At 40.4% G+C, this 25,948-nt stretch overlaps 2 protein-coding genes across 9 annotated transcripts; both read right to left on the minus strand.

Moving 5' to 3' along the window:
• Positions 1–4,128, minus strand: MOCS2 (molybdenum cofactor synthesis 2). Its single transcript, XM_040542257.1, has 4 exons — positions 3,993–4,128; positions 2,920–3,073; positions 1,344–1,467; positions 1–111 (listed from the first exon to the last, which is right to left on the minus strand). Exons 1-4 carry the CDS (start codon positions 4,111–4,113, stop codon positions 43–45), a joined length of 468 nt encoding a protein of 155 aa, XP_040398191.1. The 5' UTR covers positions 4,114–4,128; the 3' UTR covers positions 1–42.
• Positions 1–8,504, minus strand: LOC121062349. Of its 8 annotated transcripts, none has more exons than XM_040542255.1 (7): positions 8,096–8,503; positions 7,822–7,943; positions 5,238–5,384; positions 4,245–4,352; positions 3,993–4,128; positions 1,344–1,467; positions 1–111 (listed from the first exon to the last, which is right to left on the minus strand). In XM_040542255.1, the coding sequence occupies exons 1-3, from the start codon at positions 8,483–8,485 to the stop codon at positions 5,258–5,260; spliced, it is 639 nt and encodes a 212-aa protein (XP_040398189.1). In that variant the 5' UTR covers positions 8,486–8,503; the 3' UTR covers positions 1–111; positions 1,344–1,467; positions 3,993–4,128; positions 4,245–4,352; positions 5,238–5,257. The 8 variants fall into 8 exon arrangements, with proteins under 8 accessions (XP_040398189.1, XP_040398182.1, XP_040398188.1 ...); XM_040542248.1 differs by lacking the exon at positions 4,245–4,352 and adding an exon at positions 4,969–5,137 and having other exon boundaries at positions 8,096–8,500; XM_040542254.1 differs by lacking the exons at positions 3,993–4,128; positions 4,245–4,352 and adding an exon at positions 2,920–3,073 and having other exon boundaries at positions 1,344–1,429; positions 8,096–8,500.
• Between the last annotated feature and the right edge of the window lie 17,444 nt (positions 8,505–25,948).

Raw genomic sequence — 25,948 nt, forward strand, 5'->3', positions numbered from 1 at the left:
GTTCATCAGGAGCAGTAACACTTTATTTATGAAAGAGTACAGTTATTTTTCTGAATTTGCCCAAAAGCATTCCTTGTTTTCTTTCCAAGAATATTCGTCCTCATAAATCTCCTGCAAATACAAACAAAGAATGGGAAATATTGTGGGAGTCTGCTACATACAGCCGCAAGCCAGGCCAAACAACTCAACAGCCATCCTGCTATTTACTGATCACATCAGGACTACACAGTACTTAGCTGGCAAACAGAAAGGGGGGCAACATCCTTAGAAAACACTGACTTATATGTGGGCAGATGCTGAACCTTAGGCTGAACCTATTAAATTTAGAAGGACCCACCTAAGCTGAGGTTACTTAAAGAAAGAGATCTAGAAGAAAAGGATGTAAAAGCTCTAGAGTACAGAGTGTTCACATCTGAAATACTGCCCCTTTTAAATGATGCCATGTTAACCTGCTATAACATCATTTTTAGGAATGAGAGTATGTAAATGTATATAAAATGATGATGCTAAAAAAAAAAAAGACACTAATACCCAAAATACAGTTTTACATTTTCAGGACAGACTGGACTACCCAGCAGCAGTCCAGTCCCAAGCAGCAAATAAAGCAGTGTTCTGAGCCTGATTATTCTTTCTGAGACCACAAAACTCCAGCCTCCTGAAGGAGGTGTCAGAAAAGTGGAGATACTGAAGACAGTGTTTTACAATGAGCAGTAACTCTGAAAAGCACTGTTACCACATGCCAAGTTTTGACTAGGATAGAAGGCAGAGGTAATGTTTGTTACTTCCATGGAACATTGTGGTTATACAACATGGCTCTTTCTAGACCTGGGCTGGTCTCTTCACACATTGTTGTGTCCCCATATGAGCTTTGGAACCTCTGCACATCCCTCCATTGTGTGCTGTTGCTATGCTTACGTGCACTGTTGCTTAATGGTTCGTGCTTACTCAAGGCCATGGGGAAAAAAAGAAAAATGCCACTTTTACTTGCAAACTGCAATGCTGTCCAATGCAGAGCTGACTCAAGGCTCTTCCACAAGCCTAGACAGAACCAAACTTTGCCACCCAAAAGTGAGCTCAAGACTCTTTCAGTCTGGCCCCAGGAAGGAGTCAAGATGAAGAGTAGCTGGGAGATACAGGCAAGAAAGGACCTTTCAGGTGCCTGATGTACCACAAATAGCCTGGTTGCATTAAAGGAAACTTACCACTGCTAAAAAAAGCACCCCATCAGGAGCAAATGCTGCACATAATGCTTCAGCTCATTCCCACAGAGCCAGCAGCAGCCTCCAGCCCAGCTGTCCAAGACTCTGGCACAGGCTGGAATCAAATTTGTCCCAAAAACATACCTTTTTCCATATTGGGACGAACGCTTTTAAGGTGTTGATGCAGTACGTTACAGCCTCAAGGGATTCTGTTCTGTGTGGAGATGACACTGCAATAATTACACTTGCTTCAGTTATTGGAACCACTCTTGGGAGAGAAGAGAAACAGCAGCCTTAGCTAATGCTTAACATCAAGAGCACCCAAAAGTCATAGCCATGTCACGTCAGTATTCTGGCCACATGCTCTCCTGACTCATTCATACTGAGCAAGTGTCAAGCCATGTCCAAAAGATTATGCACTTTTAAAGAGAAAGAAAACCACAACCAAAATCAGTACCAGATGTGAGAATTCCATACTTCAGAATAAATAAAACCAGCCTTATGCATTTTTCTTCCATTATTATTTTAAAAAAAAGTCTATGGAATTAAGAGGGGAAAATTGCTATCTTGCAACAATGCATAGGAAACTCAATGGAAGCTGGCTTAAAAATGAACAATAACAGGTCAGGAACAGCAAGGTATTATCTGAAACCTGAGAAATTATCTCAGTCTGCATAAGAATATGTGAAATAGGAAATTATGCACCTCAAACTACACAGATTTTGCAACACAACTTTTAATTTGAAATCAGAATTTGGCAGAAGTATGTTTTTCCATTTAGTGTGTCATTTTTTTCTAAACTAAGCTAACAGAAGTACCACAAGGTTTTGTCTTCCTCCTCAAAAAGGTAGTATTCCCAAAAGCTGCCTTCTAATCCTCCCTCTATAGCAATGCTCCATTGGAAAACAGCTCAGAGGAAAAATCTAAGCTTAAACACTTTGAGCTGCCCTTGAGAGAATCACTTTTTCTCTTGACTATAGAGGAAATCCAAAGAACCTGCCACTCAGGGCTAATATTAACCTTTGTGATCACACGAAGTTCCTTCTGCTGAGAGAAAAGTAAACAAACATTTGTAAATCAAATTTGCACACAATCCAAATCCTGGTATTTTAGTCAGAAACGCGATGAACAGTGAAGGCTCAGGAGTACATCAGACACTAGTATTCCATTTTCTATACCCAACAAAACATGCCTATCCAAGACTAAAGGAACAACTGGAGGTTTTCCTACAAGCATGGCTGCCAATTATCATGCCTTTCCCTTTCCTCATATTCTAAGTTTTTAGGTTCTGTATGGCAAAACTTAAATCTGACAAGAAACTGACAATCTGCAGCACTGCAATAAAAGTACCAACTCAACTTTGTATCTTCTAAAAAAAAAAAAAGGGGGGGGGGGGAGGGGGATGCAAAAAAAAGCCCTAACAGCATCTGCATTCCTGCAAGTAAATCTCAATTCCTTCTCTGTACTCTCAAACCATCACACCTGGATCGAGATTCTGCAGGTTCAACGGGTTCCAACAAATAGTACCAGTAAACACATTTCAAAAAACAAAACTTAATTTCTGAAACTTATTTCTGCAGTAAGAGCTTGATCCTGCAGCAAGTTTTGCTGCCTTGTATCTCACAGACTCCTGCACATCCTGAAAGTATGTAAGCACGCCCAAGAACCAGACAAGGATTAGTACACCATTTGCAGAAGGATGGGGCCTGGACATACATACCCAAGTCTATGGTGCATTGCAATATGTTTGACTGATGGCCATTTCTGTCTAACATCTCTGCAGATTTTCTTTATTTCCATCTCTGCCATTGAAGTATATGCTTCATACTCTAAGTGAATCACTTTTTTCCCTTCAAAATTATTTCTTGTAGTACCTAAACACAAATAGTTATCAACCAAAAGCAACAATAAATACTAAGTAAAACTGAGGATCTCCCACTGTGGCCAAGGTCAGCACTGTGCAAACGCAAAGGCTTCCCCTAATCATGCCTGCGTAGAGATCATTCAAACAATACAAATCTTTAACATATAATGATGAATTTAGTCTAGAGATTATACAAGTCTGCAGTCTGTAATGCCCAAGCCTGGGACATCTTTTGTGTTAACTACTTAAGTGTTCAGTATTTAGAAGCCCAGTGGGACTTAGGTTTGAGCAAAAAAGGGACATTAAGCAACAGGACAGAGCTATCAGCCTTGACCTTCAACACTGGTAGAACAGTACTTCGCCTTCAACCAATCACAGAATCATAGAATCATTAAGGTTGGAAAAGACCTCCAAGGTCATCTGGTCCAACCATCCCTCTATCACAAATGTCACCCACTAAACCATGTCCGTAAGTGCCAGCTCGAACCTTTCCTTAAACTCCCCCAGGGACGGTGATTCCACCACCACCCTGGGCAACAACTGAGATCTGAGTTGCAGCAGCTTTCACACAGGTGAGGGCCTACGGTTTGCAGAGCCACAACTTCCCACTTCCCACCACAAATAAACTGTGTCCAAGTGGATAGCAGAATAACTCCCAAGCAGTCCTGCCCTCCAGCACTGCTGTTCTGTTCAGCCCTAGAAGACCCACACCAGCAGGAAAGCTTCTCACCGCTGAGTCCCAGTGCAACTGTTTAAGAGTTGCCATGGTCTTGTTCTAAATAATTCAGAATGAGTTTTCTAAATGTCCTGGGTTCAGTCCAGGAATTTATTTATTTGAGAAGCACGAGTCTGGTGTGTGGGACAATCTGGGTTCCATTTATTAAGACTATTAACACACCAGAGATCCAGCTATGAAACATTAAACTCACCAATGAACAGAGACACTGCCCCACAGTTTGGTGAAATGACCAGCTCTGACACTTCATCTACAGACAGTTTTTCAGACTTGAGCTTGATAAAATCTTTTGGCACATCTTCGCTTTCATCCATGGCTGACTAGAAGAGCTGAAACCAAACAGACCCTGATGTTGTTTTTGGCATTAAGAGCATTTGCCAACTGCCTTTTATCCAGCAGTGATGCCCCAATTTATTCAGAAAACATGCACCATCTAGTTACTCACCAAGAGACCAGTCTCTATGGCAAATTCACTTCTCAGCAGACTTGCTGAGAGAATATCAAGTGCAAATACCATGGAATGACCTCTTTCTAATGCATACAGGCTCCTTCCCTGCAGGAAAGTCTGGTTCATTCGAATGAAACAAGAACTAGTTCAAGGCCTTGGCTTAACAGTACAGTCTACCAGCATGGACCACTGTGCTAGCAAATCTGTGGTAAGATTGTCAGCCCCTTCTCCCTGTCCTATCCTGAAATCAAACAGTTTAAACCAGAGATTTTCATAAACACAGAGGTTGTTGGATTCCAATCCAAAGTTTTTTTTTTTATGCTCCAGGACATTCATCGAGTCTTCATCCTATTGGCCTGTTTCAGTGACACTGGTGCCACTTCTTGCTGCTCTGTGTGGAAACCAGTTATCAGTTTGTCTACGAATGAGGAGGAGAAGCAGGCTGAGCAGCAGCAATGGAACAAGCTGCAGTAAATACAGAGACTGGCACTTGAAAGTATGCAAAGAATTGAGATATTCTAAGGATACCTGATCCTTTGACAACCACAAAAAAAAAGAAGTGTTTTTAATCAGCATTTTTTTATATCACCTTTACTGTTAAAAAGTGGTAGGACATCTTTCATTATTATCTTACACAGACAAGCTGGGTACCTACTGACAGCCAGAAACAACTACTAAATCATAACAAGACCTAAAAAACAAAAACAGAACAATGCCTGACCTCGCTGGCAATTTTCTTCCATTTACTGCATACATGTTAATTATTTATTTATGCAGCACCTTATAGTTTCTGGTCAGCACAATGACTCTCTCCAGCAGGAATACAAGTTATGCTTTTTCCAAAGAATATCAGAGGCAGATGGGGAGAACTGCACATCACATCTCTGGATCTAAATAAAAAATACAAGAAGATTACACAGAGTCCTTGAGATGTTCTAGCTCAGGATGATCCTCCACAGGACATTCTCCTAAGTCAGAAGTGATACCTACCTAACAGAAGTTGCATAAATTCAGCCTCCACTAATTGGTGGGATGATGGCAACCTCGTCTCCTGTCTGCAGGACCAGGAGCTGATCTCCAAGAAACACGTACTCCTGCTGAACAGCAAAAATCACTTGATCCCGGATGACAGCAAGCCTGGAGGTGAATGGCAGGAGAACAAATAGGTTTCTAAATAGAGTGCTTGCATTTAACAATGAGATGTCATTAAACAACAAATTGGTGCACAGTCTAGGGCAGCTGAAGTAAATACTGCTGAGACTTAAGCAACTCTGCTTCCAGTATACTTTTAAAAATATCATACATCATGAACACCCACCTCCTACTCTTGGACTTTTTTGTTGCAGCTAGGAAGAAACCAATTAAGTAACATTTTCAGAAGTCAGATATTGGGGTTTGTCATTAGCTTGTATAAACTACATCAAAATTGGCTAATTTAAACCAGACTCACTTTAGAAGCTTCTAACAAATAAATAGGTAACTCAAAAGCATTCAAACTATCTGATTTGGGATTAGAAGGACACGCTCCCCCAGTTCAGTCTGGCTGGACTGCACAGCAGAAACAAGTGTTGAGAGATTCTGTTCTTGAAATTTCATGAAGCTTCAGTGGTCAAAGTATTTCTCTTGTGTAACCTCACTGATTATGAGGCTTTTGGTCTTTTGCACTTGCAGGCCTGAAATTTGCTATTGATAAGGGGGTGACAACAGTGCTAAGAGGGCAGACAGGGTGTGTTTTCTGGCATATCTTCTGGTTTTTTTTTGGCCTTCACATCTGTGAGATGTTGGTGTGAGAGTCCACAACTCTGGATACCATGAAGCAGGGACCTGCTTTCACAACCAAGAGCAATTACACAGTGAGTATGAGGACAACACCAGTACGACACCAGACAAGGATGCCAATATTTTACTTTAGCAGATGCACACATAATAACGGTATTGTTTGAGACTACAGAATCTGGCACAGACAGCGGAGACCTGTATTGCCTAGAAACTAGCATGCATGCCAAAAGGGTACATGTAAAAAATCAGCTTATTTCCTACCAGCCAGATAGACAAAAGTGGGCAAGGCACTGGCTGAGCAAAACACAGTAGCACTGACTCAGAAAACAGACTGAAGGGAGGAACTGTACAAGAGTAAAGCAAGTCACCAAAGAACTGAGTGCAACTACGGAACTAAAGTGCCCATTAAAAGGATGGTTTCTAATTAATGTCACTTGCAAGTGAATTCATTGGGGAAAATGGGTAGAACAGAAGAGTATTGTCAAGTGTGCTCAAGCTGCAGTTTGAATATCCATTAGCAATGTGAATAGAAGTCTGTGGTCAGTGCCCTACAATTATGTTGAGTTTTTCCAGAAAAGCTAAGAACAGAAGCATTTTCCAAGAAGGCCGCTGTGAAGTAACTGCACATGCAAAATGTATGGCTCCAAATCATCTTTCGCAACAGGGTGAAGTTGACAAACTTTTGCAAACTGACCAAAGGTGCTGCTGCTTCTGACACCAAGTAATAGACTACAAAGTAAAATATACTAATTCCTTACTGCCTCCTCCTCCTCCACAAAAATGCACTTGGTCACATTCTGCACGAAGAAAAGTCCCCTGCTCTAAAATCTTGTTAGAGCTGCTCCTTTGGAAACAGCTGCCAATGCTAAGAAGTTTTTTTTTTTTTTTTCCATATCCTTTGAGATCTAATAAAGAAGCACTGTGCCTAAAGGAAGACTTTGGATCCTAAGTCCAAAGTTATGGAAACCCTGGTACATTCAACTGTAAATCCTTAACACCTTAACCTTTGTTATGCCATTTTTTCTTTATTATTTTTTTTTTCTAAATGACATTGCACCTTTGTGCATCAGATTTACTCCTGGCAGGACTGAGCTCATTCCCTCAGCCTTAACCTGAGATGGCCATTCTGCTGCCACTCCCAGGAAGCACAAGATCAGACTCCCTATGAAATGCAAACAACAGCGCTTTTTCTTTTTCCAAAACAGAGCAGGCCAAAAGTGTGAGAGAGACTGAAAGTATTTCTTCTGTAAGGGTTGAGTGGCTGGACGCCTGAGCCTGGTCTTCAGTTCCCTTCTTCAGCTGCCTTCCAGAGAGTGCTGTAAACTCAGATTAACAGCTTGCAGTACAGTTAAAGGTAAGTGATCAAAACCACTTGCTCATTGTCATAAACTTATTTATTGCCCTGGCTGGGCTGGACCCCTTCCCGTGACACTCAATTTTCTCCACAGACGCTACCAGAACCTAGGCATTCTGCCTTTATTCACAACAGTTACTTCACACTGGTTCAACTGGAGAACAGGACTGACGCCTAGCTTTCAGGTACACATACCAGATCTAGCCTTTCTTAGTGTTTATGTAAAGCCATACGCTTTGTAACTGGCCAACATACAAGATACTCACTGGAGGTTACAAGAAGAAAAGTTCACTTCTGTTATGATACCAAAATACTGATATTTGTTATAGCTCAACCCTAAACGCTGAACCTGTTTCAAAAGAACAAAACAAAAACAAAACAAACAGAAACACCTCACAAACGTTACACGGTGTGCACCTCAGCAGCGCCTTCCCCAAATACCTTGGATGAATCTTAACAATTTCTTCCCAGAGCTGCAGGGAGGTGATCCGCTGCGGCACAGAAACGCTCTCGGAGCGCAGCCCCGCCAGCTCAGCGCTCCTGGCAAAGTACAGCACCGTGACCTGGGGGGAACACCGTGCGGGGGGGGGGGAAGAAGTGTTTTTGTAATCGAGCGCGGCCCCCTGCCTCCTGCAGGCCCGCCTCGAGGGAGCCCCGGCCAGACGGGAGGCCGGGGCCCACTCCCCAGCGCCGAGCCGGGGCCACCGGCACTCACCTGGCAGCGCATGGAGCCGCCGAGCCCGGCCGTCACAGCCTCGACCTCACGCCGGCGCCTGCGCCCGGGACAGCGGCGCCGGGTCGGGCCCGCCCCTTGCGGCCTGGGCCTAGAGTGTGGCGTGGCCCGTCTCCGGGCTGCTAGGCCGGGCCGTGCAGGGCAGGGCGGCCCCACGCCGGGGCCTTTACTCCGCGGTGAAAACCTCCGGGGGAGACGGCCCCGAGGGGCTTCGGAGGGCGGTGGGGGTGCGCGGGGCGAGAGGCCGCGGTGGCGGGTGTGCACCCCGTGCACGGGCCGTAGCTCTGGAGGCAGACCCCCAAAAGGCAGATTTGGGGATAGGTTCGGTCCCTGCAATGCGTGGGGGTGTCTGCACGTAGTTACAGGAGTCATGCATCCACTGCACGGCACACGTTGTATGTAAGCTGCACGAATGTGGCATAGGTATATGTAACATATGAAAGCCAAAAATCCATTAAAACGTTGATAAAACCTCACTTAGAGTACACAGACTGCCTTGGCACAGCATCGCCTATCTCCCTGTGGACAATGGAGTCATTAAGGTTGGAAAAGACCTCCAAGATCATCTAGTCCAACCCCCCATCCACTAAACTGTGTCCCTAAGCACCACGTCCAACCTTTCCTTGAACACCCCCAGGGATGGTGACTCCACCAACCTCCCTGGGCAACCCGTCCCAATGCCTGACTGCTCTTTCTGAGAAGAAATGTCTCCTAATTTCCAACCTGAACCTCCCCTGGCACAACTTGAGGCCATTCCCTCTAGCCCTATCACTAGATATCTATGAGAAGAGGCCAACCCCCAGCTCCCCACACCTTCCTTTTAGGTAGCTGTAGAGAGCAATAAGGTCTCCCCTGAGCCTCCTCTTCTCCAGACCGAACAACCCCAGTTCCCTGTAGGCCTCCAGTGACTGCTCATGGGGGAAGACGGTGGGTGGAGGAATCCAAGCTGGTGGTGTGTGCAGTGAGGGGACGGCATGACAGTGCAGGGTGTGTGTGTGCCAGGAGGCCTTGGCAGTGGTTTGGCAAGCACAGTTGTACCTCCAGTCCTGGCCAGTGTTATTTCTGTGCTGTTTACTGGGCAACATATAAAACCTCACAGCAGTCAAACAGCAACTTCTTCCATCATGCCAAGTAGGGGGAAATCCTGAATTGTTAGTAGTGATGTTGAGCTTGCAGTGTGCAAACAGGAGTTTGTAGTGGGGGTAGGTAGTAGTATCCTAGCTGGATGCAATGCTGGCAGAAAAAAATAAAAAAATAAAAACTGCCCTCAAAATTAGAACTGCTATCCCATCATTTCAAAAGGTCACTGAGAATGGAAATAGACCTTTCCACATATAATTCTTGCTTCTGAGGTACAATGATACAGACAGTAGCAGTTTTCCACTGTGCAAAGTTAAAGTGATAAACTTCTTCCCCTCCACCTCCCACCCCTCCCCCCCCCCCAAAAAAAAAAGTGCAACAGAAATACAATTATTTTCATGGAGTTTACAGTTTGTACACCATGTCTTAATCCTTTGCTGTGAGGAACAAATGAGTTATTTTTTAAAACTCTATTGTTTTGTTTGTGAATGATTAACTACTGTTACAAATTGAACTCTCCTCAAGAGGGCATGTGTCAGGTGAATAAAATAGTTGCTTTCTTTTTTTCTCTGGGCTTTGTAATTTTGGATCTATACATCTTACATGAAATAGATCACTTTGACACAGTACATATGACCTTGCCACTAGCTAGAAAGTTGCTGGCACCTTCTTCCAGTGCAAAAGATGTGCCACAGGTGTCATATCCTCAGAGTTAAGCAAGTGAGTAGCTGGGCTCAGCTGCAGCGAATTAGCCTCTCAGCTCACAAAACAGTAAGCTCTGAAAGATTTATCCCTAGATTTGGAGTTGGATTTAGAGTGAGGTCCACTATGGAATAAAGAGGGAGCAGTTACAGGCAGCAAGTTTCTGGATTTTCTTTATTTGAGCTCCAGCTAATGACTCACCTAAGCCACTTTTAGTGCATGTTTGAAAGGATGGGTCTGTTTTCAGCCCTATGTTATGTGACTCGGTTAAAGGCAGAATTTGGGCCAACACGGCACATGAATATAGCAGGATGTGTGACTCTTAGAATCTATTAACTACGTTCTAGAACCAAGTAATGAGGCTAGCAGTTCTTAAGAAAAAAGAACAGAAATTAAGCTGAGGTATATTATTAATATCCAACAAAAACTATCTCTACATACCTGTTAGTTGTGGAGGTCTTTTCTTCCATGAATATTAGACTCAGAAACAATTTCTTGGTTTGCAAGAGTGAATTTTGCTGAAATTGCTATTTTTTAGCTTGGCTTGTTTAGTGTTTTGTTTATGGTCAGTACAAGTACCTATGAAAAATGAAATTAAAAATATTTCTACTGGTCTGGAGGAGGCACATTAGCACTGTAGAGACTTTGATTTTAAAACATCTGTGATTCTCTGTGATTCCTATAGACTATATCCACATGATTGTTCCCTTAACATCTTGCCTGTTTTGGATCTCTCTTTCAGGCACCATTTTCTTCTTGCAGTGTTTGGTTTGGACTGCAATTGTGAGTAGCTCTGGCATGTAATGGTTAGTTCTAAGTGTTGTTTATTGAGTCTAGTATTTTAAAGTAAATCTTGTTCTAGGGCATGGTCTTTGCTTTTGCTAACAGATGTGTGTGCATCCTCCCATGTCCATATGTACATTAGCATCTTAGATGATAATTCTTTTGGATGTCTTTAATTTTAAAAGCTGTTGCAAAGCCCTCCAAAGCAGACATTCCATATTCTGTTTTCCAACCTTTTTTAATTTTAATAGTTTAACACTGAAAAATTGCAAATCTTCCTGTACAGAATGCTGTTACACCACTGCAATAGAGAGTGGCTTAAGAGAAATTTCACTCTAATAGTACCAAGGAGAGGCAAATGCTGAGGAGCTACTATTCCTGTTAATGTTTCTTACCTGCCAGCAGCATACTTTGAATGTGAAGATCTAGCTTAACCATAACCAGGCAATAGGCATGAGTTAAGGCACTGATCGTGCATTGTGCTGTTGAATGGATAGAACCACATCAGAGTTAATGAAACTTAAGTAGGTACACCAGTCTGCTAGTCCTAAGCTATTTTTGTAGTAACTTATAACATGAATTGTTATAAAACATAACTGGATGCACTGGGAAAACCAAAGAGGAATGAACTGTTGATGTATTATTAATCGTATTAATTTCTTTTTACCAATGATTTACTTAGTGTCACTGCAGAAAAAAAAATGACACTTTAGAACATGCACAAGATTGTGATTGTCTAACCTCTACTAGACTTTTTGTTTCATTGTGTTTTCATTTTAGACCTTCTCTCAGGTCTATTTGTATAAATCATGAGTTACTGTTCTGAAGTTCAGATTTGTGCTTTGTAAGTCTTGAGAGAACTTCTCTTATTCCTATTGTACAGTTGTGATGAATTTACCTATGTTAGTGCTACACCTGAGTGCATTTGTGCAGAGATGTGGATATTGATGCATGACACTGTATTTAGAAGAATGGACATGATCACTTTTCTTCGTGCTTCCTGTATTAGCCAGGGAAAATAAAAATTATCATGATCTGGAATAACCCTTCATTACCTTTTACACCCTCCATTTGTCTTGGGCCTCCAGCCAGATTTAAAGTCAGTTGATCATTAACCTCCTGCTACTGAGTTCATTTAAAACAAAACAAAGCTGTTTGGGATAACTTACTAGGATCCCAAAGAGGGGCAAATATAAGAGAGATATCACCATGAATTCCAGTCATTCCGATAAATTTGGCCTCAAATATGTCAACACAGGTAATAATCTGGAAAACATTTCCTTCCTACTTGGGGAGGAAAGAGAACTGTTCCTTGAGTTTCCATGGTGGAAGAATGGAGGGGAAAAAAGTGAAAATATGAATCTGTCTGTGGCACTATGACCTCTAGAATTCCTGTGTGTGAGGTATATGTGGCCATTTGACCAATGTCTTTAACATCCCCCTTGGTACTCTTTGACATTGTCTATTACAAAACAGATGGTGCGGTAGTTACTTTTTGAAGGGCTACAAGAGCATGACCACATCTGGAATTAATCTTTAGCTCCCTAAACCAATAGATCACCCAGTTTTAAGAGGGCCTTCCAATATAAATGCATTGCACAAGTACAGAGAAAGAATACACAGCTTTAAGGCAGAGTATAAGCAGTCTGGAACTATAATTCATAGGCACACAAGTATTTCGGCTCAACTGTTTCATTTACAGGCAAGTCTTTTCTATAAGATTTTGTTTTATTTAATTTTCATTGAGCAACAGCAGTAAGTGAAATATATAACTTCTTAAATGAGGTTTTTAAAATCCATAAATTTTCAGGTGTTGTACAAAATATTTTCCTTTTCTGTTGATGGCTACAGTATTCCTAAAGAGATGAGCTTTTTCATTTTCATACTGTCCTTAGCCCCAAAGGATAGCAGAAGGTTGTATTAAACCAGCATACACATGGCATTATTTGAATAAAGCTAGCTATGGAGTTTTGGATGACCATTAAGCAGTATAACACATGCTGTAAAGAATGATGGGAAACGGCACTAGGATACTCAGTGATGATGCCAAGTTAAAAACTGTTTCCACAATCTTTGATGCCAAGGCAAAAGGACAAATTTTATCCCAAAGAACCTTGTATTTCAAATTGCCTGGCACTGAACTGCATCTACCTGGCTAATATTTGATCTGGAGGATTTAAATATTTAAAATATCAACCATGTTACCTGTCATTATTGAAAATAAATACATGAATATTTTGTAATGTCAAAATGCATTACTTACTGTGAAGGCCCCAGATTTTTGTAACAGAGCAGTGGTAAGGGCAAAAAAATCAAAATATTTTCAAATCTAAAAACCATGTCTCTGATATTGTGTTTAAAAGCATAATATTTTTCTCATACCTAGTATTTCACTTGGCTTGTATGTTCTCCTGTACTTCCTTTGTATAGCACTTTGCACAGAGAGATGTGGAACACTCGCAGATTATTTCTCATGTTAGTTTATATTCCCAGATTAAATTGTTGGCCTACTAGTTTTCATAATGTGTAAGAATCTGAAATATTGCACAAGGTAAAAAATATTTCACAAGGTGGAATTGCCGTAGGCAATGGAATTCCATTGGAGTTGTTCTGACCCATTGGTGGCTGATGGAAATAAAGTCTACTTCTTTACTTACTGGAAACAAAGGTTTTGAGGTAGACGCTTGTCATATCAAAATACAGATTGCAGCTATCAATCCTTTATGATCATTGTAGCTACTTTGCTCAGCTTGAAAATTGATTTTTTGTTGAAGTTTTCCAGTATTTAACATCAGTGTCTTTACCTACCCCTGGAAGCACCCACAGCACTGTCATGATAGGATACTCTGCAAATTCCAGTCTAGCTTAGTTTAGACTCTGTTTGTATCCCAAGATTAATTCCTTTAATAACATTTAAAGTATTCCAGTTGTTTTGCCTTCAAGCTTTTATTTTTACTCTTACAAGGAGTAGATTTAGAACTTAGTAACATGCTTTAGTGGTGGACTTGGCAGTGTTAGGTTAAAGGTTGGACTAGATGATCTTAGAGGTCTTTTCCAACCTGAGTGATTCTGTGTTATATAGCTGACAATGTAGAGTGCTGGGTTCATGTCCTCATTAATTCAACACCTAAAGCTTAGTGTTTTTGTGTAATAGCATCAAAAATGCACAAGCTCTGTAAAGATGCAGAAGCTCTTCACAGATGAATCCTACTGTAGGTGGTTTGGGACACTAGTGGTAGATCTGCCCTGACCCTAGCAGGTTGGCTGCAGCATGGAATGTGCCATGTTCCCATAGCTACCTCTTTGCCATCTACATGGGAGTCTTGCTGAAAGTCTGCAGATCTTTGTCATCATACAGTCAATATATAAACCTGAATCAGTATTCTTATTGAAGTGTTGGATGTTTTTCACTTAACTGTTTTGCACATTTCAAGAAAAGCTTGACTAGATCCTTACTGGTAACATCCTCTACTGAGGCTGATCAAACTGGAATGATTTCCACCAGCCTACATGCACTATGCATATTCAATTCTTCTCTGTGCTGGTTGAAATCTGGAATGTTTTTTTTTTTTTTTTTTTTTTTTTTTTCAAATAAGAAATGCGTTTTTTCAGAAAATATTATATTCTGATGAAATTTTTCCAAACCCTGGAAAAATGTGTGATTAGTTCTGAAAGCCTGTCACTTGATAACATTTACTTTTTAACGTGAATCAATAGTTTATGAGGGGGAGAGAGAGATTGTGGCTGTGTGGTTAAGAATGAGTTGAATTTTGTATGTCAAATTTAGATTAAGAACTGTGCTATATCCTGGCATCCAGCTCAGAAATTCTGCTTACAACTACATAGGATCGCCCACACCTCAAGCAAATAATAAAAGCCTATCTTAAAGATTGTCCAAATTCTGCATGCAAAAATTCTGTCCTAAAGATTGTACAAATTCTATGTGCAAAACCAAGACACTAAAGTTCCTATTGCTTTGTTTTGTCTTATGTATAAAAGCAAACACGTCCACATGAGGGCACTAGCTGACATTTTATTCTCAGATCAATGTGTAGTCTGGTTCTGAAACAAACATGTCAATCAATTGTCACTACATCTTTGTGCTTGACAGAGCAAGAGAAAAGATTGTAATCTTAAACATTATGATTCCCAAATTTTGTTTTATTCTTTTTCAGTTCTTAAGGCAAAAATGTTTTCGGTTTTCCCCATATTCTACATTCAACAGAAATCTTAAAATAAAAAAAAAAAAAGGGGAAAAAAAAGAAGAAAAAAAAAAGAAAGAAATAAAACAATAAAAAACTTTTATTCACATAGAGATGGGGGGATGTTAAGATCTTTAATGAAATAAAATTAAAATATTTTTTTAACCTGGCTACATAATGACATTTTAGTGAACTTACTAAAATTTGTAACATTTATTATTTCTTAACCTTGAAAAGAGAACAAAAATCCAAAGTTTTTAGCTGCATTTTTATTAAATACACAGAAATATGCAGACAACACCCATTCCATTTGTAGAAGTTATACAATCTTTTTTAAAATAAATGAATAAATAAATAAGAAAGGCAAAGAGCAATTACTGTGGGTTAGACTGAGGATTCAGGACCAAGACTGCCCACTTCCTTTCCCCGCTGAACTCCAAGAACATTCACCAACATAAACACAGAATGTGAACCATCAGGTTTCCTCTCCGGCTCCCAAAGTGCCAGGCAATCAGAACTGTAAAGGCATGATATGTTCTTCAGCAGGCCAGCAGGCTGCACGCTTTGAGGAGGATGTAATGATGTATTCATTAAATAGGGAAGGTTACACCAAGCAGATTGCAGGGTTGTTTGATAGAGATGACTGCACACAACATGAGGTAATGCAGAGGATGTTTTTCTTTGAAATCAACTGCATAGCATTTTAAAGGACAGAAAAGCTTGACAGGAATTTCCAAAACACTTTGGAAGGTGTTCAAAAAAGCTGTCTTAACCTAGTAGGACTGATCTCCCTAGACTCTATGCAGTGAAAACCCACGCATTTTTCTAAACAATCATTCAGAAGAGCTGAATTAACTTCTCTTGCTTGAACCTGGTTAAAGCCTGTTTCACTATTGACTCTTGGGGTGGTCTGGGGAAATCAGGCTTGCTGGGCTAAGCTGGGCTAATCTTAGTCGTGTGAGTACTTTTCTGGTGACAGGGGAACAAAATACTATTATTTGAAGATTAGAAATATCATGGTATAGACCTCTGGAATGGGAAGAAAATAGGAAAATATTTGCATCCCCAACGGGAAGCCAAAGAGTTGGAGAATTCAGAAAATGTGTTGTGCTGAGGAATATCCTCAGTCCTTGCCTCAAAGCAGGTACTTAGACAGAAACATGTTTCACAGCATGAGAACAAACTTGCGTGTTGGATTGGAGATAAAACAATTGTGAAGATGTTAATCTACCAGATATGCTGATGGAGAAAGGTGACTTAAGGAATCCTTAGGTTAGTTTTTCTAAGAAAAAATGGTAATCTGGAAGGACAATATCTTCCCTTTAGCATACTAATTTAGTCTTGAAAAATTTACATATGTTCTCTAGGTCCAAAATCCTCAAGTGACTATTTTGGGGAAAGAAGAAGAACTTAACGTCTATGAGATTCCTCTCTACATCACCTATGGACTGAGGAAGAAAAGTCTCCATGCAAGTGTTTCATATCCACTAAATATAAATTAGTTTCATGCCAGGACATCTTGAGGTATATATGTATACGAACACGTATTTTGGGATGTTGTTTTGGCACGAGAGCTACTCTAAGCAATTATTTCCTTTCTTCAGATATTAACAAGAAAAATACAAGAGATGACTAATGGAAGTTTGTTTGTTATTACCCCCAGCAACTACTTCTGGTATCTCTCTGAGTGATAGTTTTATATCATGGGAAGAGAGGAGTGGAATGAGAGTTGTTTGATTGTCTTATAGCATTGCTTTTTTTTTTTTTTTTTTTTTTTTCCTTCTAAATTACTTTTAAGGGGAACTAATCAGCAGTCATTAATAGTTATAATAAAAGAAATTCTGGTTGATCTATAAAGTACTTGTCGAGCTATCTAGATCACCAAATTAGATGAATACATGTTCGTCAATGAAAATCCTGATGCCTTGTGCCTTGATTGACTAGGGTAAGCTTTTTTATGAATATGTTACACCTGAAATCAATTAAAGATGAGAGCCTATGCAGTTGAGTTTGAAACCATTGCACTGTAACATGTTCAGCATATAAAGAACATGAAGTTTCTTTTAACAGCACCTCCAAGCTGAAGCAAAAGGATGGCCATGCACTGTTGTGTCACATTATTAGAGTGATTTCAGTTTAACAGAACAAACCTGGGGACACTGGAAGATATCTAAAGTTGCTTGACAACTGATTTTAAAGTAGACCAGACATCAATTTAGTTCAACACAGCTGATAATATAAGAGGAAAGAAATTTTTCATGTCCTGAGAGAAGACGAGAAAGCTAGTCATACATAACAGGCAACCTGAGATTTCAGCATGCACATTGAGACAACAGAAATAATGCAGGAAATGTAGCTTTCTCACCCAGTAAAACCCTGAGACTGTTGGTGTCCTAAGCAGTGTAGGAGTATTGACACCTGAGAGGAGTTACGAAGCTGATGTGTGCCAGACACTGTTTGGCTCACGAGGCTTTGTGACTCATATGCACCAAAGTGGCATTGACTTCTCAGAGGAGATTTTGAGGGCATGGCAGGAACTAGAAGAACTAAGATAAGGGTTAAAAAGGCTATAAACTGAAGTGGCAGCATGGAGTGATGGCAAAAACTGCTAGTGGACCTGCAATTTCTTTGACTAGCTTCTGAGCTGAAGTCTATCACAAAAAAATGGGAGTCCTTTTACCTAAATTTACCAGTCCAAGTCCTAGGCTAACTTGTAGCCTAGGCATCTTCCATAGCTAATGAAGAGAGAGAGGCAGTTCAGGTCTTTCCCACCAGTTAATTCTGATACTACTAAGATACCTGCTGTCTAGAGACAGCTGTGGAGCTTCAGGAGGAAGCTTCACTCTGTGACTAGATTAGATTTCTAACTTTTTCTATCTCATTGCAGCTTGTTATAATCTGGACTGCATGACCAACTGGAAATATGCTTATTCAGGCTTCTGGGAGCTCCTGAACCTGCTCAGCACTTTATCAATGACATTCTAAGAAAAATAATGAGAAAGCAATGAAGTAGATGAGCGATCCAGATGCTTTGTTATATGTATGTGAACAAATAATGCAGTTTTTGAACACACAACGTGAGTCCTTATATGGAGAAATGATGACTCGTTAAAATGGTTATAGCAATAACTAGAGAGGTCTTGTGTGGTGTTTCCCTCTGCAACACTCTCTTTCTTTAGATACACAGTGAGAATATGGATCTTTCTGCATCCCTAGAGTTTCTCTTCCTTTGCACTTCAAATCACAAATGGAGTAAATTGTTTCAAATGTTTCACAAACTGAATCCAAATGTGTTAACACAAAATTTGTGTGATACAAGCCATAAAGTTTTCTGAAAGATTTCTGCTTTTTCAGTGATGTTTTTGGAATAATACTATTCAATAATTAAAATTTAAAAAATAATAAAAGCAAAACAAAAACAAAGACACACACACAAAACAAACAAACAACCCCCTGCATATTAAAAAAATAATCCTTCCATGGGCAGAAGCACTAAAATGTTGTCATTGGATTAACTCAGATGACTTAACAGATATCTCTACCATGCAGATAGTGATTTATTTGGTAAAGACATTAGGACATACTGCAGTTATGGCATTTTTTTTTTCCAGCTCTCATGTAAACCTTGTCAGTATAAATTATGCTCGAGCAGAATTATGGTGTTGGTTTTTTTTGTTGTTGTTGTTTGTTTTTAATTTGGCCATATCTCCCAATTATTTTTCCCCTGGCACATTCCATCCTCAGCATATTTCTGGTCTTCCTTTTCTTAACCTGGACTTCTACTGGACTCTTCAATTTTTATTTTTCAGCTTTCATTATATAGCCAAAACCAGGGAACTGTTACCTCTTTTCCTAGTCAGCAGGAGGACCTAGGCATTCGTGTTCCCAACTGTAGTTTGCTCAGAAAGTAAGACAGCAGTGACTCCTTCTTCACCAGCCGTTCATTGACTGGAGAGAACCATATGCTGCTGTACTGTTACACAGCAACTTTGTAGGGATCTGGGACTTGCAAATCTTTTTTAGAGAGCAAATGTGTCTCCATTATATTATGCAGTACTGATACAAATGGAAAGTGCTGATGAAAGTGATTAAGTATTGAATAAAATACAGAAATATGTCTTTGCTTAAACATGACACTCTGTGTAATACCACTACTGAAGTTCAGGTTTTCCTGACTGGTCAGAATTTATAGTTAATCCTATGAGTAGTCCTGTCCCTTCCTCTTAAGCCTATGTATCTAAACAGTGAGAAATAAAAATAGCTGGAAAGTTTGAAGCACACCATGTCTGCTTAATACATGAAGTTTGGTATCTGTAGGCTTGAGTTTCACATAGTTTTATGTGTTCTCTGTCATAAGGACATTTACAGTCTTGTTGGAAGAATTTGTGCTTACAGATCTTGTCAAAATTCACAATGCTCTTGAAGCATTGCAGATAGGTAGGTAGTGATAAGCACTTTTTTGATAATGATGAGATACAGTCCAATTATCCTGATGCTAATAATTTCTAACCTTGTATTAAAAGGCTAATGAAAGCATTTGCTACTGCAGTTTGTGCATGCATAGCATTTCTCATCCCATAAGAACTTTCAGCTAGTGCTGCCAGTGTCACCATCAAATGTAGTAACTGCTGAAAGCCTTCTAGTCCCAGCCAAGAAATACTTTGCAAAGAAAGCATATCTGTTCACCATGCAGCTGCATGGACATTGATGCCAACTCAAGAGAGAAGGTATGGGTGGGAACAAGTAGTGGGAAGGTGGGATCATTTGTTTCAGCAGCAGTGTGGGGTTTATGCCAAAATAAACTGTTCGTGGGACTACTGACTAAGGATTGCCAATATAACAATGATATGTAAGTAGAAACTCACACTGATAAAGTCTTTTGTTAGTCATTCTTAAATTTAAGAACAGAAATGTGAACCCAGATTTCAGATTTTTTTTTCCAATACCAGAATGAAATTGTTCTCTCAATGCTAAATCAAAAAAATTAAAAGTTTGAAATTTGTGCATAAAGAGCATGCTGATGTCAAACAAATGAAGGTGCGAGTTGCTGAAATTGAGTGCATTTTATCTTCTGTTCATGCACAACATCAGCTGAGCTACACTGATAGAGTCAGGGTACCGGTACCCCCAGACACAGGCTGTGATTGTGAGCACATCTAGGGGTGGTACCTTTGAAGTAAAGTTGTCCTATATTTTGAGAATAAACAAGTGTAAATTCTGTGATAATTTTTTTTTCAAATTAAAACCTCAAATGACTCAATTTTCCAATTAAAAATCAAGTGACTTGTGTAGCTAAAGAAATTATATTTGAAGTTATGAGGAGAAATCTCTAGAATATCAAGTAACCTCCTACCATTAACTGAGGGCATATGGATTACTCAGCTAATCTGGCATAAAGCTCCCACTGTAAAAGTAAACTCTCCAAAGTAGAAATTGATATGGAATTTCCTTTGGGCTCACAACTCAGATCTCTGACCTGGGAAATGAATGTGATCTGTAACAAATCTAATATGGGCTCAAAAGCTACATGGCCTCCTTCAGTGACCCCAAGGTAATCATTCTTTTCTTCAGTGCTTCTGTTGCTACTATTCCTTTGGTAAAAGCATCTTGGGAAGTCTTTGCAGGACTGAGGGAAAATGCCTATTTTTCAGTCCTTTCATCCTGAACTCCTATCTCAGTTTCATTTAGCTCCGGCATCAGTCCAATTTAAAACTGGCCATGTCCAGTTTTATCCTCTTTATAACTAAAATCAAACAATGCACACATTCATCCACATGTAAATTATCATGGTAAGTGGCAGCCTGTAGCTGACAAGTCTATAGTAGATTTGAGATTTTGATTGGGCTCTTTCCCTTGGACTTGAACAGAGAGAGGATGAAGCTGTTTGTGATTTCTTTTTGGAAAAAAAAAAAAATCGTTGCTTAATATCATGCTTTTTCTCTCCAGCATGAATAGGACTTTACATATTCAAAAATCTTCAATGCAGCAACATTGTTAGTTTTACAATACAGCTTATGTGGAAGAAGAGATAGAGTGCAAGTGAGGAATTGTGGTTTGGGATTCATTTCTACTATCTTGTCCATTTTTGACTCTCTGGATACGTGGCAATGCTGGTGTTGTAAGCTCTCCAGGGATCTCAGAGACTGTGAAACCAAAGGTGACAGGGTCAGAATTAACTTGATGTAATTGCTGACCAGTCACAATATTGTTTTTTCCTCCTGTGTACCTGTTTTAGCTTTTTACATCTGTAGAATCCCCTCTCTGTGATGCAGTGGAGACAGAGAAAATGTAAAGCTTAATACAATTTGTATTTGATGCAAATTACAGCACCACTTCATCTATACAAGCAAACTATCAAGACTTTTCACCTTGACATTGTATGTTACTGAACAGAGATCTGTCTTTATGCCTCTTCCAACTGTAGATCCTTCATCTCTTTGGCCTCATCAGGAGGCTAGAGTAAATTAGAGCATAGGGCAACACTTAAAGAAAATTCATATTCACAAATTTAAAGATCAATATTTGAAAGGACTGTATGCAGCTCAGCCACACAGTGCCAGCACGAGTGAGATACAGCAACACTTTCAAAAGGTATGACCCGGGATGGAAAAGCAGAACATGTTTCTCATAGACTGCATCCCCCTTGTTTCTACATCTTGGAACTTCTTCAGTGCTATCTTGAGATTTTACTCATTCTGTAGGAAATGTATTCTGTTCAAATGTAGTATGCTTGAAGTACATAAAACAGAGAAACAATCTCATATTTCCAAGCATGTGAGACTTTTCATAATATTGCTGCCCTAAGAGGGTACCTCATATTTTCTAGTTCAAATATGATAAAAATACATGAAATTATGTTCATAAGTATTCTTTTCAAAAACAGTTTGGATTCTGTACATTGTACACTGTACAATGGCACTGCACATTGCCATGCAGACTAAACCACACCAGATCACCATATGCTTAAAGCATAAAAATGTGTCAAGGTAGAAAGAGGGCATGGCCTTCTTTCAGGGGGTCACAAGCAACAGAGCCTTCTGCTAGCATCCACAGAGGGTGTGATACCAAGATGTGTTGTAAAGAAAAAGAAAAACAAACAGCAATTAGAGAAACTCATTTGGCCACAGAATTAAATAAAACATATATATTTCTGCAGAGAAAACGATAAGCATAACATCATTCTGTTAATTTGGACAGATAGTCTATGAGATCTACCCATCACTGACATCTGCTGCAGAACTTTCCCAGTACTTGCACACATCATCCATGAATACCCTTAGAAATTCACTTGCCTTCCCCGGAGGTGAGAATGACCATCGAGCATCCCAGCATCACTGAGCAGTCCTCGGTGACCAGAATCCCTCTGATGGGACAGAGAAATTTGCTGAGCATATGACAGGAAAATAGTAGACTTTTAAAATATGATGCAATACCTTTTGCAATTATGTCAAGTTCAGTGCCTTTGCTGGGCAAAATTTGCAGCTGGGTAATTCTCATACCACTTCCCTTTAACTATTGGCATGTATTAACTGTATTGGCCATTCCATCACTATTACATTTAATCATGGGGAAAGAACAGAATAGTTGCTGTAAACACTCTCAGGAAACAGGGATCAATGGCAGAACTGATTTAAACTGACCCTGACAATGAAGTGATCTAATCAGAAGTTGGAGGTGCAGGCGCTGAGCTCTGCTCTCTGGGGACAGTGACAGGACCTGAGGGAATGGCATGGAGCTGGGACAGGGGAGGGTCAGGCTGGGTGTTAGGGAAAGGTTCTGCACCCAGATGGTGGTCGGGCACTGGGACAGGCTCCCCAGGGCAGTGGTCACAGCACTGAGCTGCCGGAGCTCAAGAAGCATTTGGACAACACTCTCAGACACATGGTCTGATTTTTGGGTGGTCCCGCGCAGAGCCAGGAGTTGGACTCGATGATCCTTGTGGGCGCCTTCCAACTCGGGATATTCTGTGATTCTGTGATTCTGAGTCTCTGCAGCCAGGACCTGTTAAAATAATCATTTATTTTCCTTGTTGTTTTTGAGACACGGAAACTTTTTCAACCTTGAAACAGAATGAACTGCCAGCAGTGTAGTTGTTTTGAGTAAATATTCCCAGAATTTCAACACATCATGGATGGCAGTGACGTCTCTTTTAATGTTTGTTGTCCTAATTCCAATACACAATGCTGAGTGTAAAACACAAAACTGCAGGTTACTCTGCAACAGATTTTTGTAAATAAAACAAAAATCTTAGCAGCCCTGTTATCTACCCCTTGCAATTTAATCTTGCTGTGGCACATCCAGAATTTCTAGATCTACCAGTTTCTGTAGAGGCTACTTTTCCAAGAACAACTTTCTCAAGGGGTAAATTGGAGAAGAATAATTCCATTACATTTTTTTTTAAGTTTCCAATAAAAATAAATAAATAGGTAGGTAGGTAGGTAGATAGATAGATAGATAGGTAAGAAGTTCTTACTTTTCCATCTCTTCCAGGAAAGGCTTAGTTAGGCTGGACTTTTTTTTTTTTTTTTTGGTGTTGGGGGGGAGCGGGGAGAGGAGTGGGAGAGCGGGAAGAGGAGTGGGGAAGCACTGGACCTCTGAAGCAAAAGTTCTGTCTTGTTCAAGTCATTTCAAGACAAGTGGACAGTTAGAGTCACATCCATTACATTCCCTCATAAACACTCTGGGAATTACCCATTGAAGATAGTAAAGAAAGACTAATTTTCACAACAGCATTAGTCAAGCACTGGAACAGGTTGCCCAGAATGGAGATGGAGTCTACACCCTAGGAGGGATTCAAAATTTGATTGAGCAGGGCACTGAGCAGACTGACCTGACACTGAAGGTTCTGCTCTATGCAGGTGCTTGCACTGGATGATGAGATGTGATGTAATGGCATTAAGTTGCTTCAGGAGGAATTAGATTGGGTGTCAGGACAATTTTTTTTATGGAAAGCCTGGTTAGGCATTGGAACAGGCTGCCCAGGGAGGTGGTAAAGTCACCATCACTGGAGGTATTCAAGACATGTGGGTGTGGCACTTAGGTACGTTTTAGCAGTGAATTTGGTGGTGTTAGGTTGTTGACTGGACTTGATGATCTCAAAGGTCTCTTCCAAACTAAGTTATTCTATGATTCTATGTCCAGAGGTCTTCTGCAATGTAGATTCTCCTATGCATCTATCATTTTGAGGACATCCACAGAAAGTGCTCATTTCTTCAATTCTTACACTTCAGTTCTTCACTCAGAGAGTGGTGAGGCACTGGCACAGGCTGCCCAGAGAAGCTGTGGATGCCCCATCCCTGGAGGTGTTCAAGGCCAGGCTGGATGGGGCCTTGGCCAACCTGATGTAGTGAGTGGCATCCCTGCCTGTGGCATAGGGGTTGGAACTGGGTGATCTTCAAGGTCTCTTCCAACCCAGACCATTCTGTGACTCTGTGATTCAGTTCGCCATGGATCCCTGTGCTCGGGACCACACATTTATTACTTCCTCGAACTTGCAGCCCATTGCTAGACCCTTATTAATCAGTAAAGTAAAATAGCCGGCTGTAGAGGAGAAAAAACAGAGGTAGAGGATTTTTACAAATTAAATGTGTATTTAAAAAGTGAGACACCTTTCTTAGGAACTAGGTAAGAAATGAGTAATTTTGGTCACCAATAATAGAAGTAGATTTCTTTTCACAAAAACTGCCTTTATAGCTGCCAAACATCGTTCTCTTGAATGGGGTTAATACTGATCTATGTATTCTTGAGATCAGAACCAGGTCACCATTTCTTAATAGCCTGGATGCCAAAATACTTGTGTGTGCTGGCTGATTTTACTGCAGTTTCACGTGGTAAGCAGTATTAAATATTTGCCATCAGCCCTGAGACAGGGAAAACAGCAAGTTCATGTTTTTCTTCTGCTGAGGCACGGTCTAGATTTTTGCTTTTTGTCCAGGTATTGGGCTTGGACCACAAAATGCTGATCCACAGCTGGAACTATCCCAACGTTCAGGACTCTTCCCACACAGATTTTTTCTCAAGCCCATTAGATTGCAAACAGTTCAGAGGCAGAAAATGTCATTTTTTTTTTATCTTCCTCAGAGAATAGAGTAGGAGACCTGGTTCCACTATTTGACCCATTTTTGTGGGTTTCTTTCAGGCCTCTCAGGATTTATTTCTCTCTGGCTGAGTCTCTGGGGATGGAAGAAACAAAGACCAGCACGTTTTTTTGCCTGTAGCACTGAGCAGCACTGTGGCGTCTCTGGTTTCCATATGTCCCAACATGCAAAAGCATGGTGCCAGCTCATGCAACTACATGCACAATGCTACTGGCTGAACAAAAGTGTCACACAGGATTCAGCTACATCACTTTCTTGCCTGCAGGTCTCCACTTTTTCCTCTCATTCTTCCTCAGTTTTATGCATGTTGAGTTAAGGTTTGTGGGACATAATCTGAAGGCAAAGGCCTGATTCACATAGTTTAACTGAGGGACTTAAGTGAGGAGCATATTTGCCCTAGGCTACCTTAATAGTCTCTTAAGAGAGACATTTTCAGTAGGGGTTTTAGGGGTGAGCTGAATAACAGTCTGGAAAGATTTTCCCTTTTCTCTTTCAAGAGGGAGCTAACAATGAATACTTTCCTAATTAAGGTACCTGGCCAGCTGCCTAGAGTTAGGTGAGATGAAACCAGCCAAAGCATAAAAGCTAACAAGGCCAACCCTAGTCACAAACTAGTCCACGAAACAACCTTATTTTCCTTGTTTGGATTTGACCCCACCACCTCCCAAGACTGCAAGAGAAACTGGCTTGGAAGTACAGAAAAGGTGAAGCATGAAGAAGCTACAAAGAAGGAAGAAACTAAAATGGAAAGGAGAATTGCAGCAACTGTGTTTTTCTGGATTCTGCAGGAATTTCGTTTTCCTCTCTTGGTTCACTATTTCAGTATCATGTACCTGGCTGTCATTTTGTCAATATGTAATAACTGTCTGTCAGTCAGTACCGGATGCATCTCACTGGCCTCCCACAACTCCTGTGATCAGAGAGCTTCCAGTAGCTCCTGTCAGCTTTATCAGGTGTTGCTTACATTTCTG

This window comes from Cygnus olor, chromosome Z (genome assembly GCF_009769625.2).
Source record: "Cygnus olor isolate bCygOlo1 chromosome Z, bCygOlo1.pri.v2, whole genome shotgun sequence".
Classification (NCBI taxonomy): Eukaryota; Metazoa; Chordata; class Aves; order Anseriformes; family Anatidae; genus Cygnus; species Cygnus olor.

What these genes read in the sequence shown, in the direction of transcription:
- MOCS2 (XM_040542257.1), bottom strand. Translation starts at nt 4,113, where the DNA reads ATGGATGAAAGCGAAGATGTGCCAAAAGATTTTATCAAGCTCAAGTCT. An exon ending in GCAATGCACCATAGACTTGG is followed by an intron (nt 1,468 to 2,919) that starts GTATGTATGTCC and finishes TTCTCTCCCAAG; the next exon opens with AGTGGTTCCAATAACTGAAG. An exon ending in TCGTCCCAATATGGAAAAAG is followed by an intron (nt 112 to 1,343) that starts GTATGTTTTTGG and finishes TTGTATTTGCAG; the next exon opens with GAGATTTATGAGGACGAATA.
- LOC121062349 (XM_040542256.1), bottom strand. Translation starts at nt 8,485, where the DNA reads ATGACTCCTGTAACTACGTGCAGACACCCCCACGCATTGCAGGGACCG. An exon ending in GCGGCTCCATGCGCTGCCAG is followed by an intron (nt 7,944 to 8,095) that starts GTGAGTGCCGGT and finishes TGTTCCCCCCAG; the next exon opens with GTCACGGTGCTGTACTTTGC. An exon ending in ATTGTTAAGATTCATCCAAG is followed by an intron (nt 5,385 to 7,821) that starts GTATTTGGGGAA and finishes ATTCACCTCCAG; the next exon opens with GCTTGCTGTCATCCGGGATC.